The sequence below is a fragment of the Monodelphis domestica genome, chromosome 2 (genome assembly GCF_027887165.1).
Source record: "Monodelphis domestica isolate mMonDom1 chromosome 2, mMonDom1.pri, whole genome shotgun sequence".
NCBI lineage: Eukaryota > Metazoa > Chordata > Mammalia > Didelphimorphia > Didelphidae > Monodelphis > Monodelphis domestica.
In genome coordinates, this window is record NC_077228.1 from 83,471,108 (window position 1) to 83,492,267 (window position 21,160).

At 32.6% G+C, this 21,160-nt stretch overlaps 1 protein-coding gene across 4 annotated transcripts in view; it reads left to right on the top strand.

The window, feature by feature from the left end:
* HMCN1 (hemicentin 1) overlaps positions 1 to 21,160 on the top strand; it is a 520,282-nt gene that overhangs the window by 248,504 nt on the left and 250,618 nt on the right. For all 4 annotated transcript variants that reach the window (XM_056815653.1, XM_001375804.3, XM_016430009.2 and 1 more), the window contains 4 exons: positions 880 to 1,007; positions 2,149 to 2,262; positions 8,942 to 9,100; positions 19,012 to 19,206. In XM_056815653.1, the coding sequence (XP_056671631.1) occupies positions 880 to 1,007; positions 2,149 to 2,262; positions 8,942 to 9,100; positions 19,012 to 19,206 (596 nt within the window). The remainder of the gene's footprint in view (positions 1 to 879; positions 1,008 to 2,148; positions 2,263 to 8,941; positions 9,101 to 19,011; positions 19,207 to 21,160) is intronic.

Genomic DNA, 21,160 nt, shown 5'->3' on the forward strand with positions numbered 1-21,160 from the left:
CAATCAATCAACAAACATTTACTGACTGCTCTGTGCCAGACACTGTATTAGGTGCTAAGTGATGTTTAATATCATTTAGATAATTTATCTTTAGGTGGCATTATTGTTTTGATAACTCTGTTGATGAAAAGATACTAAATTCATAAAGATTCATTATGATCACAAGGTTATTCACATACATGATTTCATTTGACCAATCAGCATTCTTGTGAAGTGTATAGATTAAGTTTCAATATTCATATCTTATAGATGAGAAGGCAGTTTCAGAGTTATAGAATTTAGGAACTGGTCCAAGAGCATATACCTAGCGATTGATATAATCAATATCACAACTCAGATCTACTAATTCCATTTCTAGTGGTGCTCTTGGAACTATGCTGTTTTCTCCCTCTAAAAGTCAATACAGAAATGAAAAAAGGACATAAGTTTTAATGAAATAGGGTGGAGACATTCTAAGAGACAATTCTAGTCTATTAGTCTATAGGTAAAAGCACTTTATACTCTAGAAGTTTTTAAAAAGTCATTGAATCCTGCCATACTTTAAGAGTAAAATGGACATGTAAAACATAAACAACAACTAACTCCATTATTTTGGGAATAGCATGAAGAATATAGTGATTCAAGCCAGATTCTATCCCTGGGCCACCATTAACTTATTTTAGGATCTAAGGCATTTGATGTCAAGTGCTTTCATCTATTTGATCTCTAAATGGACATACTCATTCATTAATAAATAGTACATTCATCAATACACATTCATTGCCATATATATTATTCATAAAATACTTGTATTCCTTTTGAAGAAAGACATTGTGCAATCATATTGCTATCTTATAATATATCCAATTGAAAGTAATTTAAGATACTCTTTTTATCCAGGTATAGAGTGACTTCAGAAGGCACCTTGATCATAAAAACTGCAATTCCCAAAGATGCAGGAGAATATGGATGTTTGGCTAGTAACTTGGCAGGAACCGATAAACAAATTTCTACTCTGAGATATGTTGGCAAGTATAAATGTTTTAGAAGATTAATAAAAAGAATAAATACTGTGATTAAAAACCTTTTCAGAAATACTACTTGAAGAAGTTAATAATCATAATAGATCAATTTTGACTTTTTTTACATTTTTAATGAAAATATAATTTGTTGGAACTCACATTTCTATATGAATATAATTTGTTTAGCTGAAGGACTTTTCAAATGGTTGGTCCATTTTTGGATCTACCCTCTTATTTCAAATCCTCTTGAATCTTATACATACAAAGTAGATGATTTCAGCTTCCTTGCCTTTTACTCATTTGAACTATCGTCTCGTCCATTACTTAAGATGGATTATGACATTTTATCTAATGCAGTTCATGTGATTCATTTTGCTTTTCTTATATGCTTTATAACAACCATTAATATCCCAGTATTTCCTGCTTAAATACTGATACATTTGTGTTGAATCTTTTGGAACCTCTTACATAAAACTCTTCAAGTTTTAGGATCTATTTATAATGATGTAATAATTTTAACTATTAATCATGAATAATTATTGAGTAGCAGTATGAGAGATAATATTTTGTCATTAACTTCTTTCTTGTATAAGTTTCTAGTGTCTATACTTTGTCTTCCTCTTAAAACACAAACCCATAATAACCTAGGATACTTTGTAAATCTTCTGGTCTGGAAATAAAAAAAATTTTGCCTATAATTTTTCAGCACTAAAATAAGGTGGAAAAGTCTGTTTGTAATTCCCATTGTACAATTCCAAAATCTGCTCTTAATGTCATTTATTTCTATAGTTTTAGTGTATGTGTTCAGTAATATAATTTTTTTTCATTAAGAGTATTCTTCTCTCCTTGACACTTTCACTGTCTGCTGTCTTATAGTATACCTTTAAAAAAACTTCTTCCCTAAGACTACTAAAATCAATTCTATATTGATCTATTGGGGAGAATATGTTGTAATTTTTTTACCTTAGAAATGCTTAATTTTCTATATGTATTCATGTGCATATTTTTCATTTTGTATACACACCATACACAATTTAGTACAGTTATGTATATGGTAGCTTAGTTTTTCATTTATTCATTCTAAAAGCATTTTGAAGCAACCACTGTGTTAGACACTGATGGTATTATATACCCTCTTCTTTTTCAGATGCCCCAAAGTTGACTGTAGTTCAGAGTGAACTGTTGGTTGCCTTGGGGGACACAACGATTATGGAATGTCAAACCACTGGTGTTCCATCACCTCAGGTCAAGTGGTTTAAAGGTACATTTGTTAAACTTATCTCTGTTTCATTTTGCCTTTTTCCCCAAAAATGATTTGTTAAAAGTTTGTTTTGGTGTGAGACTTAGCAGCACCATAAAAATGTGTTTATGACCTCAGTGGTGACTGGAGCTCAAAGTTTTGAACTCTTAAGTTTCAGTGCTTCACATCTGGTGTAGATTACAGAACTGTGAAAATTAAAGATGGAAAAGTTCTCTGCTAGTCCAGCTGAACATTCTCTTTGTTAGTTTAGGATTCTTTCCTGTATTGTAGCATATTCTCCAGAAATACTGTAGTCAAGATTTAAAATATCCTCACAAATTTGAGTTTATTTTCTTTTGAAAAGCAGAAAAGTGTAGTGGAAAGAGTACCAGATTAAGGGTCAGAAGGATTCGTTAGTATCTTTTGGGCCCTTATCTATAAAATATGTATAATAGCAATTCAGTTACCTCTTTGGGTTTTTAATTTCAAATTTTAAATTCAAGGTAGACTCTCACTCTCTGTCTCTTTCTCTCTCTTGATATATATATATATATATATATATATATATATATATATGTGTGTGTGTGTGTGTGTGTGTGTGTGTATGTATATGTACATATACATGTATGCATAAAGCCATCACAATAAGGTGCTATAAAAAAAGGATATATATTGGCCTTGATCATAAAATTATAGATGGAGATCTGGAAGGTACCTAAGAAGCCATCTAGTCCAACCTCCCCATTTTACAGATAAAGAAATGGAGGTCCAGAGAATTTCAGTTATTTGCTCAAAACCATGTGTCTAATGGTGGTAGAACTAGGATTAAACTCAGACTCTCTGGCTACAAATCTAGCACACTTTCCACTCCATGCTGCATCTCTGATGGCACTCTATCCACCAGTGTAGATTACAACTCCTGTCAGCTTTAGTGGACTATATCATTTAGTTATTATAGCTGAAAAAATTCACTACTTATAGAACAAAACTCTTGCTTTTAGATACTTTAAAATTAAGTAGTACAATCTTTAAACGATAGATACCCAGTACATTTCTATGGAAGGCTCAATTACATATTAATTTTATATTACTACATTAAAATATGATTTCATTGGTATTCAGAAGACAGAGGTTTCAGCAGATTTATTGTTTATTAGATAAGGCTTAATGTACTGATTGATACTCAGAGACTAACTTACTTTTTCATGGCATGAATGTCAGGGATGGAATTTGAGCCAAAGTTTTTCTGATTCTGCCTTATAAAGCACTCTGTATTTAATGCAATTTCCTCTATGTATGCTATTATGTTGAGGATACCATTTTAGCTGACATTTGTACAGAATTTTATAGTTTATGAGATCCCTTTAGCAAATCTTTTTATGTAGGGAATTGTTTTATTATCTTAGACTTAATAAAGAAACTTCTCTGTGCCTGAAACATCTTCCTTTTATTTGTTCAACTATTTCTTATTCTTTAAAATTTATCTTGGATATTCTGCCTTCCAGGGGCATAGTCTGACTCGATCCTTAAATCTCATATAACATTTTGTTTTCTTCTTGTTTAATGAATTTATGGTATATTACTGTTGATTATATTTACCTTTCTTTGTGTTTTACCCACCTAAAGCAAGTACTGTCTAACCTAAACATTGTATATCACCCAATGCTTTGTACAACACTGTACAGAGTAGGAATCACATATTTATTATGTTGAATAAAAATTAAATTACCTGATCAAGGGGAAATGTTAGGTAAATGGCAATCGTGGTTCCTGAAATCAAGTCTTTTATTTACAAATGCCATGATGCTATTATCATTAGGAAGTTTTATAAAGTTTCCCAAAAGTTTTCAACAGTTAAAAATTTTAAATAAATAAGTGTTTTTGTTAAAATTTAAAGCATTTGATGGATAAACAAAGATATACCTTTAATGGGTTTATCATACTATTATATTTTTTTCTGCAATATTGCTTTCTGTTGTTCCACTTAAAATTCTTAAGACAATTCTATAATCACATCATAGCCTAATAGAGCTAAAAGAGACCAAGGAGATTATTTAGTCTAGGGTTCCTTAACCTAGTGTCTGTGAAATGAAAAAAAAATCTTTTGACAACTATATTTTCGTGTAGTTGATTTCTTTTGTAATACTATATATTTTGTTTTATGCATTTTAAAACATTAGTCTAAGAAATGCTTCTCTAGTGTTTTTATGATATGAAAAAAGAATATCTAAGTTAATCTAATTCACTCATTTTATATATGAGTTAACCAAAGTCCAGAGAGGAGAATTAACTTGTCCCCAGGTCATACAGAAAGTTAGTGACAGAGGCTAGCCTCCACATATCTTGAATAAAGCGACCAGTTGGTATTACCTCTATACCTTCTCTAATCTTATAATAGAATTGTAATAATTTGGCCTCTCCATAAAATCCTATGATGAGATAGTCAGGAATTTGAGTTCTGTCTTTCTCGAATGCTTAAGGTACTTCTTGCTGTTTTAGTGCTTCCAGATATATGAGATGGAAAAATATCCCTACAACCACTCTTTGAAAAGGTTGCTAGTAATATTCATAAAATGCTTTGTAATCCTCAGATGAAAAAAGTTAAACAGTTCAAAGAATTATTGTTATTATTCTGTTTGTTATATCCCAAACATTCCCATAGTAACAAGATGATATCATAATCATAAAATTATAAATTCACCTCGAGCTCTGGGAAACATGAAGTGAAAAGAAAAAAAAGTTTTCATCCAGAAAACAAACACATTTAATGATAGTAAAGGGCAACACCATTTCCTTTGTCCTGTGAATTAAATATTTATAATGGCATTTCCTCTGAAGAAAGAACTTTTCTCTAATTGTTTTCATTAATCTAATTTGTTTTTCTCAACTCAAATTAGTTTGTGATGACCAAAAATGTTTAAATAAATAATTGGATAAATATTTTAAATGTACTTCATAGCCTGTTATTTACAGAAGGAATAATTCATATGAGCTAGTTTTTTTAATCAAGTTAATCTCTAATACACATTCAGAATTTTAAAAAATAACATAAAATTTAGATTACCAATTAGAGCACTAAAATTTTTGTTCTATATTACAGCAATTAAGTTAGAGAAAAACATTCATATTCCATCAAACATCTACACAAAATAATACACATGGCCAAGTGGTTTCTCCCCAATAGCTAGTTGCTCTCTTAAGTAATACTGGTCTGTTTTTTACAGTTTCTTAGCACCTTTCAGGCAAATGGATTTTACATTGTGTGGTGATGATAGAAAAAAAAAATGACAGGAAAGAATAGCTGAGAATAGCTCTATAGATATCCTTGGATAGACATTCCATTTTTTCCTTTTACCATAAAGAAGTTGACCCAACCCACTTCGGTTAACCCTTTGCCAGAAAATTCTAGTTGAATAGTTTTTGAAAAATATCTTTTTAAACATTTTAGCCAGAGTAGCAATGACCTGTCCCACATTTACAGATTATCCACCAAGTACTCAGCTCTTTCCTTCTAAAACTTGAAAAAATTGAACAGAACTCAAAAGGGAATAAAAAAGATGTTTAAGTGTTTCAAATATGGGTTTATGAGGACACATTAAAGACAGAATTGATTTGACTAGTGTAGCTCTGTAACTTGGACTTAGATATTCTGTATGAAAAAAGATCACCAGCTTTTCTCTGTATCCACTTGGGTCAGAAATAAGCATAAACTACAGTGTGATGGGGCTCAGTCAAATGAAGGGCTAAGAAGTAGAAATGTGAAATTTTTGAAACCCTGAAATGGATCCTATGAAAAGTTTTGAATTATTCTCCTGATGCTGTGTTAAATGATGGAGTTAAATGAGCAAAGCATCATAGACTCTTAGGTAAAAGGAAGCCCAGACATCATGGAGGCCAGTGCCCTCATTTAACAGATGAAGAAAGATATTTTTACTTCATTTCCATTTTGTGATCACGTGTCATTTCTAGAATTTATATCTAGAGTTTCTGATGAAAACTTTTGAAAGGAATATGATATTTTTCTCACAAAAACAAAGAAGGAAAAGAATTTGCACAAGTGTCTGACTTGCAAGTAGTAAACTCTGTTATTTCAGTGAAACTGAACTTTCTAAATCATGTTGCTGCATTTCATTACTCCTACATTTTAGAATTATAATTGTTGAGAAAAAAACCAACTCAACAAAATTCTTTATTTAATCCTGTTATGATCAAAAACAATTACAGAGGAAAGAAGTAAGAGGCAAAACCCCCAAAAACCAATGTACCAAGACCAAATATTTTAAGACTCGATGAATAGCAAGGTTACACTCCGTCCTCCCATGGTAGGAGGAAAGTTTATGTCAACATCATCTGCTTTTATTTATGATAAATTCTCAGAGGCTCATAGACACTGCTTTATTTGCTTCTTCCCATTTTCTCATGGTATGTAGTAGCAAACTCAAGAGGATGATTACTTTTTTTGGAATGCTGAAAAAATACTTAGTTTTGGCACTAACAGCTGTTTCTAATGTAATTTCTTTTTTATTTGAGGATTTTTTTAGAAAAAAGAAATCTGCCCATTATTTTATATCTATTGAATAATGTTCCATTTGTTGAACTGAAGAATCACTAGAATTGTCCCTATGCCATTTGGAATTTGAGCCAACTCCTGCCATAATATCCAGAACTGAAATGTATGGGTCCTTTGTGTAGACATTCCAGGACAAATTCCAGGACATTCCAGGACAAATTAAGAAGTTGTATTCAGATCATAAACTTTGTGCTTGAAGGCACCATAGCATTTAGTGCAACCCTCTCATTTTATAAATAAAAAACTTGAGACCCACATTAAGTGATATGCCCAAAGTCACAGAGTTGATAACTCTAAGTGATTCTGAAACTATTCTTGAAAGCATTGACCCTCAGTGACCTATGTATCTCCCTCCTCACTTACCCCTCTTACCCCATTAGACTTGGTTTAGCCTAGGAGTGGTATTGCCACATAGAGTGAGAGTTCATTGTGCCAATGGAAGATAAATACATGTAGCAGATTTTAAAAAATTACCTTCCATCTTGAATCTATACTATGTTGGAGTTCTAGTTTGAAGATAGTAGAGATAATAATGGTTCTTCATTGGCATCTTGGTCCCTTACTTTCCATAAATTTTTGAATGCATTCAGATTCTAAGAATGAAGTTCTAACTGTTAATGATGTCTCTCAATTCAAGCAGAAGAGCATTACAAGCTTAGCAATGGGGTTAAGTGACTTGCTCAGGGTCACATAGCTAGGAAAAGTTTCTGAGGTCACATTTGAATCCAGGACCTTCTTTTTCTAGTCCTGGCTCTCAATTCACTGAGCCACCTAGATGCCCCCCTTGTAGCATTTTTTTTTATAAAAGAGAATAGACTTCTACTACCTTTGAGCCATGAAGTTCTTATCCATGATATCCACCTCAACCTCCCTTGAAATTTAGTTATCATCTTTTAAGACACACACAGATATAAGCGAATGTATTATTATTTTTTTTTTTTTTGGTCTCTGCAGGCAAATGAGGCTGCCACAGAATTGTGAGTAAAGAGTTGACCTCTGAGCCAAGAAGACCTTTGTTTCAGTTTAGCCTCTGGCATATACTGGCTTTGTAATTACATGCAAAGTCCATTAACTTCTCCATGCTCTAGTCAAATTGTTAAGAAGAAGGATAAGTAGAAGTAGTTTCCTCTTACTGATCCAGTCAATCTTCAGTTGACAGAAGGATTGAATTCAAAAATTGGTTGGAACTCAATGAACATTCGCATAGAAAGAAACAATGTTATGTCTGGTGTTTTAAGTTATGAAATGCTTCTAGAAGTAGTGGTCCATACTGGAAAAGTCAGAAGAAAACAGATAAAATGAAGGAAAAGTATCTAACTTTTACCAGACCAGAGCTAAACAAAGCTTCTGGATAGATCACATTTTTCTTCAATATGGAATTTGTAAAGTTAGAGTGGATTGGAAGGGTGACTCAGCACCTTTTTCACTAATTTTTCTGGGTCAGTAATTCTGTTTCCTAACTACTCTTTCTCAATGATAAACTTATAGATTTGAGAGTTATCGGATTAGATAGTCCTATAGGATTAGTCCTATAGGATTAGATAGTGGCAACAGCATCTGAGACGTAGATATCTAGTCATTTGAACAATCCCCAAACTTCCTAAAAAGGATACCCAAATTGGGAAGATAACTTTGGCACTGATTGTCACATTCATGGTTCATGAGACTTGAGTTTGATGCTGTGTGTTTTAAAATTCTCTACCTCCCAATGCAGCTGATGAAGTCTCCAGGTGTAATGACTTTTCGTGCCACTGAACCCAGGCTTCCAATGCCGAGAGAGTGGGACTGTCTCTGTGCATCAGCTTTTCCACTTTAATCTCCTTCCCGCACAAGTGTCTTTGTGCACATTCATCTATCATAGATGAAAACGCACAAAGACAATCGTCATCCTCGGTTACCGAGAGACTACTACTACTAGTCCTATAGGAATGTCTGAAAAACTAACTCATGGTTATTAGTTGTTTTTTTCTCAAATATATTAGCAGTTTTTGTCTTGAAAAATGTATATTCAAGAATCTTATAAAAATCATTTAATTTTATCATATTCAGTAGGTCTTAGAGTAAATTAGATTAAGAATGATTGTGGAGATTATGCATTTTTTAAATGTTCTTCCTTTTATGTCAATTTAGGTGATCTTGAATTGAGGGCTTCAGTATTTATACATATTGACTCACAACGAGGGATTTTGAAAATTCAAGAGACCCAAGACTTGGATGCTGGTGATTATACTTGTGTAGCTGTCAATGAAGCTGGAAGGGCAACTGGCCACATAACTCTAGATGTTGGCGGTAAATATTCTATCCATATCTGTTCAGAATAAGTAGATCCCCCCTTTTTCTCTCATCATTGGCATTTCAGAATTAGACACTTAATTTTCAATGTGTAATTAAATTAAAATGACAACATAATTGGATGTCAAACGGGAAGCTCGATGTTAAAGAAAAATTAAGGTTTGCATGGCCAAGATTTGATCCCTTTTATCTATAAATAATGATGATATTAAATCAAAAATGTTCATTAGTGTTGCCCTTAAGAGTTATCCTCTTTGCACCAAACTTGATAGGATATATGTCCAGAAATTGAATGAATATAGAGGAAAAGCTGGGGTTCTTCTTTGGAGATAGTAGAGATAATAATAGTTCTTCATTGGCAACTTGGTCCCTTACTTTCCATGAATTTTTGAATGTATTCAGATTCTAAGAATGAAGTTCTAACTGTTAATGATGTCTCCCAATTCATAGTGCATGGATAGCAAATGTTGTAGTAACAAGATGCTTATAGCTAAAGGGGTCTGCGTGATTCTTCTAAGAACTAAAAGTAGTATCTAAATTGGAGCCTAGCCATGTATTCATTAATTTAAGCATGACACATAGATGTTTATCCTTAAAAGTAAGACAACAGGGACAGCTAAGTAGCTCAAGCACTCGACTTGCCATAGGCCAGGAGACCCTATGTTCAAATCTGACCTCAGATGCTTCCTAGTTGTATGACCTGGGCAAATCATTAACCCCCAGTTGCCTAGCCCTGGCTGCTCTTCTGTCTTAGAATTGATACCAAGACAGAAGTTGAGAGTTTAAAAAATATGATAATGCTTTTCTCAGTCCTGGACATCTTGCCTCAAAATGAATAATTGAACTCTTTGGGGGTTTTAAAAGAATTTTGCCAAATTATGGTTGTCTTTGTGAATTTTGGGTAAGCATATATTTTGTATTATCACAGAAAGACACAAAATAGGGAGAGAAGGAAATAAGGGAAAAGGAAATAGGAAAAGGAAGGGGAGAGGAAAAAAGGAAAACGAGGATAGGGAAGAAAGAAGAGGGAGAGGGGAAGTAACAATGGGGAGAGTAATGGAGAAGGGGGAAGGAGAGAAGAAAAAAGTAAGGAGAATGAAAGAAGAGAGAAAGAGAAGGAATGAAAGAGGAGGGAGGAAGAGATCTAAAATAAGGGGAAGAGAAGGAAAAAAGAAAGGGATTTTAACTTCCTTTATGGAATTTGTCATTAAATCACTCATCCTAATTGCTTTTGCCTTACTCCCTGGCAAATGGAATCTGAAGCTAATTTTCATCTTATTTGCCAATGACTTCTGAGGTTTGTTCTCATTCTTTACAGATACCTCCAATTTTTAATGGAAAGAATAGATCTCTTCCTAAACATAACATGGCAGGCAATGAAAAAAAAAGGGAAATATAGCAGCAGAGATTGCTTATAATTCTCTCTGAATTTCTTGCTCCTTTTTTTCCCAGATATCCCAGATATTGTGTCCATTCTCTATGCCATATTTGTCCCTTGACTTATGCCCTACTTTCTATAAAAGTATTAGAATTTTTTAGATGAATCCTGTGAAAGGCAACTGGGAATTTTTTCTTCCCAATATATGTATATATACATACATATGTATATATACTTTTTTAAACATTAAAAGATGTAGAAATGGGAAATTAATGCTACAGGGATTAGAATGAATAAGATATAAAGTCCATTATATTTTTTATATTTGAAAAAATTAATTAGACATAACCAGAAAGATCTAGTGAAATATTGAGTGTCAAGATCTATGAACTACATAAACATTTTCATTTGAATGGTAGAATCATTTGGATTTATAATTCCTTTATTTAAATGTAGGTATTTTGTGGCTTGAAAGAGGAACTGGCATTTAACTATAGTATTGTGGCTATTTTTTATTTATACTCTCCAATTACCAATTTTGTGGTTCTATTATTTTATTTCCATGATATTAAATTATATTTTAAAATTTTAATGTATTTCTTGGTTGCTTGTTTCTTGTGGTGGGTTTCTTTACTTCTTCTTTTCTCTAGTATCATCTCACCCTCAGAACTGTAGTTTTAATTTGTAGCCATTTCAGGTCAACAGAGAAAGTTTCCAATACTTGTTATTCTTCTGAAAATGAACTGGTAGATTATGAAGTCATTCTGAAGAGAAGAGTGACTACATCAAACACAAAGTTAGGCCTGGCAGAATATTTGTAGCATTCTGCACTGCCTGGATTTCATTCTGAGGTTATGGTTTAGTGTTTTGTGGTCTGGTGCATCCAAAGCAATGTGCTCAGCCCCTTGGGGAAGGGAAAGGCCTTATATCAATCTGTTTGTCTCATGTGGCATCATAGTTGCCATAGTTAGCATCTATTTTAATGATCACTAGAGTAAACAAAAGAGAAAATGTCATGAGGCAAGATAAAACTCATCTTCCAGTCATGGAAAATTTTTATTTTAAAAATATTCATGGCTTAGTTGTCTGCAGATCCATTATTAATATTAATGACTTGAACCAATGGGCTCTTTAAAGGGTAAATGATCTTTTTTTGGAAGGAAGAGAGGAGAATCATGACTACAATTGTCATCACTAAATACAATCTTGAGTAAACTCTAGTAGATACTCCACTGAATGGTTAGTTTGGCTAATAGCTTTTGTTAATAATTTAGATAATTATCATACGTAGTCTGCTGGTGAGTATTCATGTGTTTATTTTCTGGAAGTCTACTACCCAACTTTCAGACTCTTTCCTTTGAATACTTCTTCCTGGGGCTCAATCTTAGGCAACCACAAATGTTTATAAAAAAACATTTAAAACCCCACAAAAACCCCACAAAAAAACCCACCATACTCCAAAACTGTTTTTTGTTTAGTTGATTATTTATTTTCCTGGATTTGCTCAGATAATTAAAAGGAAAATAAGCCCTTTTAATCTGATATTTCCAAATCATTTGTCTCCATTGCCCAGTTTTAGTGAGTACTTGAGAACCTTCTTATTTTGTAATGATTGAACTTGATATCAAAATAGTTTTTTATTGTGGGGAAGATTATTTCATAAAATCACAGAATTTCAAGGCATATGGGACCTCTGTGGCTATATAGTCCAACCCATACCTAAAAAAGAAACCCCAGCATAGCATACTCTATTTGTGATCTTCTTGCCTTTACTTTAAGACTGCTTGTGAGTAGGAACCCACTATTTCCCATGGGAACAAAAGCAACTTCCTCTGGTCGAACTCCAAAAACCATTTGAAATTAGGGAAGATACTCTGTGTAGTTTCTGGCCTCAAATAACCTATTCTCCTTTTTGACTATTCTAATTGTTATGAAGTTTTTCCTGACATAAAGCCTAAAAGTGTTTCTTTGAAACTTCCACCACTTACTCCTGCTCTCTGGGAATAAACATGAAAAGTCGTAATTTTCAACATGACAGTTTTTCATTATAAATATCTCATAACTTCCATTCAACAATTTTCCACTTTGACAAATTATAGCAATGTTTTAAAATAATTCTATGTAGCATGTTATATGAAGACAACTTCTGTCATGGCATTAATCAAGGGTCCTAGTAACTTCTGCTTTAGTCAAGAACTTGTAAGGACATTCTTCTTATAAGAATATCCTTAGTCTTTAACTCCCTTTCTAATGATTGATTTTATTTATAAGGGCAAAATGGTCACTAGCATAATAAAATATTTCAATGTCTTTATAGTTGGTGAAGAAGAGAAATATTCCTTACTTGGGGGTTTTCTGAACAAGAAATAGAACTAGGAATATTTGAGGGGACTGGAAGAAATAGTAGAAGAGGAGGAGATAAAGGAAGGCAATTCATTCCCCAAATGGAGAGGTGAATCTATGCAGTTAGTATTTGTCTTCACAATCCCCATAGCTGGAGTTGATCTATTTTTTGTGTATATAAAACAATAAAGGTCTGTTTTGTGATTGATGATTTCATAGTGTGACTTAACTACTTTTACCAAAATAACACCAGTAGCATTTACCTTCTAGGATCCTTATGAGAAACAAATGAGAAAATACATGTAAAATTCTTTTCAACATTAAACTGCTGCTTACATGCCAGTTGTTATGATGATCCAATTTTGCCTTGGCTACCTGTCTTATTTCTAAGATTTGATGATGTCCATGGTATTCAAGTGCAAATAAAGTAGATTAAAATTAAAATGGATCATTACCATGATCCTTCCCAAGCCTCAGGTTTCTGAATTTCTCTTATATCAGAGTTTTCTACTCTGTTCTCATAATATATATGTCTACAATCTCAGCATAACAAATACAGAACACAAACAACACAAATTTGTGTATTTCATTTTTAATACGTTGAAAAAGTTACCTATACTAAAATTAGTGTAGTATACAAAATAAATTTGGCTAATTGAATGAGCACTTCAGAGAAAGATATTTGATTGACTCCTGATCTTAGGGAATAGATATCTATAAAACTAATCTATTTTATCAATTTACTCCTTTTGAAAACTTCAATCCCCATATCAGTGGTGGATTGAGATAAACCTGAGTACAGACACACACACACACACACACACACACACACACACACACACACACACTGCTTTGAACATGTTATAAAGCCAAAGTGTATATTTTTTATTAAGAGCACTTATTTTGGACTTAGTTAAGAAACCCATTGGGAAACCTACAAAATTCACAAATTTGTTTGCAGAGTACCTTGTTCTTGTACTTTTCCACCTAGTAGAAAAATCATTGCTAGGAAAAAACATTCCTGCACTTACACACACACACACACACACACACACACACACGTGCATATTATATATATATATATATACATATATATATATATATACACCCCAGCCCCAAAGCCAATTTATAGTTTCATATTTTAAAATCATATTTAGTGTATTTAATGTATTTTAAATAATGCATTTATAATGTTAGATTCAGAACAAAAGTTATCTGAAATTTTAAAAACCAAACTAGGCAAACAACCTCATCTTACTTGGTACCATTAAGCAGTAGGCATTAAAAAAAGCAACACACTTTGCTAAGCCCTATGGAGATATATAGTTGTCCAAGAAATAATACTGAAGGGAAGATTGTATTCAGATTGTATTCTAGAAACAACATTCCAAGAAACTATAAACAAATACTCCCACGAAATCCTAGAAGCAGAGGACAACATGAAAATAGGAAGAATTCACATGTCATCCCCCTTTAAAAATTTCCTATAATGAAAAATTATAGCAATGTTTGTTACCAAAACCTTGAGCTTCTAAATGAAATAGAAAAAGTACTACAAGCCAAAAACATAGAGTACAAAATCTACAGAACATAGTAACAATCACATAAAATTTGACAATTGTTGTAAATGAGAGGAAAGCCTGGAATTCTATATTTCAAAAAAGGAAAAATTAAAGCCTGGCATCCCACAAATAACCTCTCTGATAATACTATGTGTAATTCTATGGAAGCTGGAGGCAGGAATAGGAAAGGACTTTTAATAAAATATAGGATTTCTAAGCATTTGTAATTAAAAGGTCAAAATTGATTAGGCATTTCAAGTGGAAATATAGGACTCAGAAGAAACATAGAAAGGAAAACACATTTATTTAATCAGGAGAGAATCTGTGGGCATAAATTATTTATATATTGAGGGATAGGAAATATTTTCTCCTAAACTATATTTTTCTGTGTTTGAACAATATCATAAGAAAACCAGTAGCTTGGAACAATACAACGTATATATTGAGAGAAGAAAAAAAGAAAGGGAGAATGAAATCACATAATAGAAGAGCATAAGATTGCATTAAAGTCTACAGATTTAAACATAGATGAATGGTGCAGGGTGTGGATAAACTTTCAACATAACTTTTATCTAAACTGGAAAGAGAAAATCAAATTACACTCAATTATATTCATCTACACAGAGGCTTATATAAAGATATCAATTCAAATTTAATTCAGAAGGGAAATACAAATAGAAGGGGAAAGGGGAGAGTTAGAGTTGGGGTTTTAGTGTGAGACAGGATAGGTAAAGGATTAGTTATGGACAAAATAAACTCAATATTGGAGAGAAAAATGTAAAGGAGAAATCAAAAGGAAAGAAAAAAGAGTAAAAATTTGATATCAAAAGCAGGGCAAGGGAAAGAAGAAACCTTTAACAAAGTGGAAACTGACTATTTGATTTATAGTACTCAAATATCAAACTCTGTCATTTTTAAGAAGGAAATGAGAGTAATAGAAGAAAAAACATAAGAGTATAGTGGGAAATACATATAATAAGAATAATGACCCTGATATGAATTGGATAAACTTATACATAAAATAAAAAAGAGTAGCAGACTGTATTTAAAAACAAGATCCAAAAATGTTACTTATAAGTAAATACTTGAAACATAAAGATTCACATTGGAAGCAAATGAAAAGCTGAAGCAAATTCTGTTATGATTCAACTGAACTCAAAAAAGCAAGTGTAGCAATCAGAATATTAGATAAGTTTACCATAAATAAAGACATGGTAAAAAGAGGGAAGCTGGAAAATTGCATCATCCTTAAAAGCACCACAGATTACAAATTAATATCACAATTTAATATATTTATACACCAATTATCGTAACATCTAAATGCTTAAAGGAAAGAATGAAGTTGTAAAGAAAATTAAATTATAATCAGTGAGGGACCTAAATATAGGTATATATATATAATTTCAGAATTAAATTAATATAACAAAAAAGATAAACAAGAAAGAAATTAATGATTTATGTTGAACTTTAGAAAAATTAGAATTTATAGATTTATGGCCATTACAGAATGGAAAATAAATTAAATTAAATGCTTTCTAGTTATCTATTGCACATTTATTTTTTTAAATCACCATTTATTGAAGCCTAAAGACCTCATCTAAAACACAGGAAATCAAAAATACAAAAACTACAGAATTTCTTATATCAATGCAATAAAATAATATTAATTAAGGAGACATTTAAAAATAATTAAAAGGTAATTAAAACTGAATAACATAATTATTTAATCTAATGACAAATTATAGAAAATTTGACAATTTAATCAAAGAAAATTGTTTAATGGAACAACAATTGGAAACAGATAAAGTTAGAGGAAAACTTAGAGGAAAATTTCTTCTTCTAAACACTTTCACTGACAAAAATTTAACAAACAGACAACAACAAAAAACTCAAGCCAATTAGTTTCCATTCTATATTTATGGGAGACAAGGTAGTGTAATAAACACATGTCATATTTGCTGTTAGATTACATAGATTCCATAATTGCCCAATTGCTCTTCCACAAACAAAATGTTACATCTCCTTAATCCATGCATGTTTTTTTTTTTTAATTGGCTAACCCCCTTGTACTTCTTCCTTATTTTGTAAGGGGTAAAAATTATGGTTGGATTGGATATTTGAGAGTTTGGTCTCCAGGAATTTAATTACTAAAATTCCAATGAGTTACTTAAGTCAGAATGGCTTTTATGGTAGTTTATTTACAAATAGAGAGAAGAAAGTAAGGGAGAGAAAGAGAGAGAGAGAGAGAGAGAGAGAGAGAGAGAGAGAGAGAGAGAGAGAGAGAGAGAGAGAGCGAGAGAGCGAGAGAGCTCCAGCCTGGTCTGAACCAGGCAGTAATTCAAAGACCCCAATGAGGGGGGAGAGGGGGAGACAGAATTAATTTAAGAAAGCTTCCAGTGTCTCCAGAAAGCCAAGGAAAAGGAGTTAGCCTTTTCACTCACAACCTGTCAGTCCAAAGGAAAGCAGTCTGAGATCTCAAACTGACCTTCTCCAAGGCCAATTTCCACAGCAAAGACCCCCTCACAGGAAATGGCTACCAAATTTAAAGATAGTTATTTATGTCACTTCCTGTGCCTTCTTTCACCTTTACATGCTTAATGGTGGCTTAAACTTGGCTCTGGACTGCCCAGGGGGCAGTCACTTGTTTCTGATTTGTCATTTGTTAGCACATATGGGTCATAAACCTTCCCCCCTCCACTCTTTTTTTTTTTGTATAAAACCCATACCTTCCATCTTGGAGTCAATACTGTGTATTGGCTCCAAGGCAGAAGAGTGGTAAGGGCTAGGCAATGGGGGTCAAGTGACTTGCCCAGGGTCACACAGCTGGGAAGTGGCTGAATCCAGATTTGAACCTAGGACCTCCTGTCTCTAGGACTGGTTCTCAATCCACTGAGCTACCCAGCTGCCCCCCCCCCCTCCACTCTTAACCCTTAAGTAGAGGTGTCTACATTCCTTGTGGCTAAAATTCTAATGAATAAGTAGGGTGGAGCATCTCAATTTCACATTCTTGACCTTTTGGATTGTTTGGCTTATCCAAAAGTCTCTAGTTTGAACTCATTTTTGCAAGATAAACAGTCTATCTATGTAATACCAAACTTCTTTATCAGTCCCTGTGAGTATGCAAACATAAAATCCTGCAGGGGCTTTAGAACACAAATAGTCATAAAGTTGAAATGAAATTGGACACCATCAAGTAAGGAAACCATTCAAATTCCTTTGAATTTGAATCCAAGTTCCTACTTGATTTTCTTCAAGGACCTGCATAAATCATGTTGCAAAATTTAAGAATATACAAATGGCTACTATTTATATCATTCCTAATTATCTAAGCTCAGACAGAGTTTTCATAATTCTTAACCCTAAACTGCTTCAATTGTAGAACTTCAGCAACCCTAACCCCACACTGACCTCTGACACTAAATTTTGACTTGGTATCTTGATGCCCAACATAGATTGTTGTCACATGAGACTAGGAAGGTTACTTTTTGTCTTGTGCTTTTCTCAGAATCTTGGGGGAACTCAAGACTCATTCACAATTTTTAAATGTATGCAAATGATAATGACTAATGAACACAAAATACATTCCTCTCTTTGCCAAGGAAACATCCCATTATCCTTCTTTTATCCACTTAAATTACCAAATAATATACACCAGCATCAAAAATGCTAAAATTTCATATATCATGGCTGGGGAAACATCTACAGTATATTATTATTTATTCCACTTAGCTGGTCTTAAACACTGCCTCCTTCCTGTTTATTACACCTTTCCTGAGTTGGTCAAACTATCTCTGCTATATGTCTCACTTCTGTTCCTTACATTTTATTTTCTTGAATGCTGGGGAAAAGACATCTTGTGCCTCATGCAGGATCCTCAATTTATTTGTTAGTAATGTTAGATTCTAGTCACAGTGGGCATCTGTGCTATTCTTCTTGTTTTTTTATTAATACTTCTTAACTGATAGATTAATAATCTGAATCCTCAACTCTCAAAGATATCAAGAATTAAGTCATCTCTTTTCAGGGAATTTCACACTCCATTATTCTAATTCATATTAATGATTCTCAAACTTCAGTCTTTCTTTGAGGTACATAAAAGATGTTTCCATTTTGATAAAAGAATGAGATTCAGAGCAGGAATAAGATTTCTAGACTAAGTACTGGAAATTTGATATTATATAATTTATTTTAAATATAAAATTTGTTAATAAAGTCATTCTAACTTAAATTCTGTCCAACAGAATTTGGTTACTTTAGCACCAAAAAGGTCATTATTTTTTAAAAGTTCCATAGAATGAATGTTAAAGAGGCTGTATTATAGTATTAAATAACTAATAATATAATCCTTTGAAGAAAGGGCATTTGATTTAAGGGTGACATCCTACTTAACTTTATTATTTTGAAGATAATAATTTAACTTTTAATTTATCGAATAAGAATTGTATTGTTTCCTTTTTCTATGTCCCACAGGACTCAAGACTAATTAGACAAATAGCTCTCGGAAAATAAAAAATGCAAATTTATTTATTAGTCAGTTAAGACTTTGAAAAATAAACATTAATTAAATGTGTCATATTATTGCATAATTTCTGCATTTTTGATAAAGTTATCTTAATTTCTTTCAGCTTCCCCTAATTTTATACAGGAACCTACTGATGTATCCGTGGAAATTGGCTCAAATGTGACATTACCTTGCTATGTTCAGGGATACCCAGAACCTAAAGTCAAATGGCGACGGCTAGACAACATGCCACTTTTCTCAAGGTCTTTTGCAGTTAGTTCCATCACTCAACTAAGAACAGGATCCCTCTCTATTATCAGTAGGTTAAATTAAATAAATATGTGTATGTTTGTATTCATATAAATATATATGCTTTTATATGTATGCTTTATGCAAATATTTTAGCTATATAAGAGAGCTAAAGGATATTAGGAGACACAATTAATAAATATTTTGTAGATGTAGCAATTTAGCATCACACCATTGAACTGACCATTAACTCCTAGGAAGATATATGGCATTTCTATAGATTAGAATTTGTTACAGCAAAATGATACAAAAAGTCATCTAAAAAGACAGGACAATAACAATGAAACCAACTGAATCATCCCTTTGTCAGCTTTGAACTAATTGTGTTATAAAATCATACAGCATTATTGAAAATTATTTCATTTAACTTTTATTTTAGTCAGGAAATACATCTAAAGATAGGTATTCTGAAAACTTTTACGGAAGCCTTGGATTATGAGCTGTGGTTCTCTGAAGCAAAAATGTCTTATTGTAAAATATCTTATTATTCACATGTTAACTTTTTATTAAATCAAAATGCATATGTTTTAAGCATTTATTAGAATCAATTCAATTTTTTCAACAAAAATTTGAAAGTTAGGACTAAAAAAGCAAGATGTTTGGATCATTCAGTGAATTTGGCACTTTTTTCTACAGACCAGAGAAGGGAAAATGATGGCAGAGCACCAAATCTGCTTTAACTAATGATAATTTTTTTCTTACATTTTAAATGAAATAAAGGTCTATTTTAAAATTAAAAAAAAAAACAACATTCTTAGCTAGAGGTCTATGCAGTGTAGCCAGTGATTTGACCCACAGACTGTACTTTGCTGACCCTTGCTAGAGATACTTTGGCAATCTCCCTTTAGTTAAGAACTAAGGATTTTCTAATGCCTCCAAAGTATATTTATTATCTATATCCAAAGAGTAAAATCAGTTCAATCAACAAATATTTGCTGAATATCAAATGTTGTGGTAGATGTGAACGAAATATGTGACAGAGCCCCTGCTCTTATAGTCTGTTTGTAAAGAGATAAGATTAATGTACATAATGTGATTAAAGAAAATTTAAATTCTAACCTATGTAGTACTGACTATAATAGAAATTTAGTAAAAAGAATTGTTAAAATTTGGATTAGGCTAGTCAGGGAATACTCCATAGGAGAGGTAGAATTTGAGCTGGCACTTGATTTTGGTCTAGTGAAGAAAAAAACATTAAAAAATTAAAAGATAAACAAAAGTAAAATATCCTGTCTCTTCGGACAGTGCATATGCTCTTACTGAAGATCTGCAAGCAAAATAGGAATAAATTATGTGTTAGGTATATTGAAGAAAGGCATTCATTTTTATATTTGCACAGAATTAGGAAGCCACTTAAAGTTCCTTCCAACTCTGCAATAAGATAATTCTGTAGTTTCATGAAGGAAGGAGAGTATTAAGAAAGACATGGGGAAACAAAATAGAGCATTTCAGGCAGGGAGCAAAATACAAGCAAAGGGCAGTAACCTCATATCGTTGCATCTGTATGGTGCGCCAAGAAAGTAGCCCTGTCTAGAATGATGGATGTGTGTAAAAATGAAGAGAAATACTTATTGAGAAAGGGAACGTAGAGCAGATTAAAGAAGGCCTCAAAGTAGAGTAAGTGGCACAGTAGATAGAATGCCAGGCCTCGGGTCAGGAAGACTCATTTTTGTGAGTTCAAATCTGGCTTCAAATACTGACTTAGGTTGCCATTCAGCCCTGTTTACCTTAGTTCCTCATCTGTAAAATGAGCTGGCTAAGGAAATGGCAAATCAGTCCACTATCTTTGTCAAGAAAACCACAAAAGGGGTCATGAAGAGTTAGAAAGAACTTAAAAAATACTAAACAATAACAGCAGTATGGAGTTAATGTACAATAAAGAACCTCTGGAGGATTTTGAACAAAAGAATAATAGCATGATGGAAGTGATTTTTATGAATTTGTTCTGTAATAGATTATAAAGA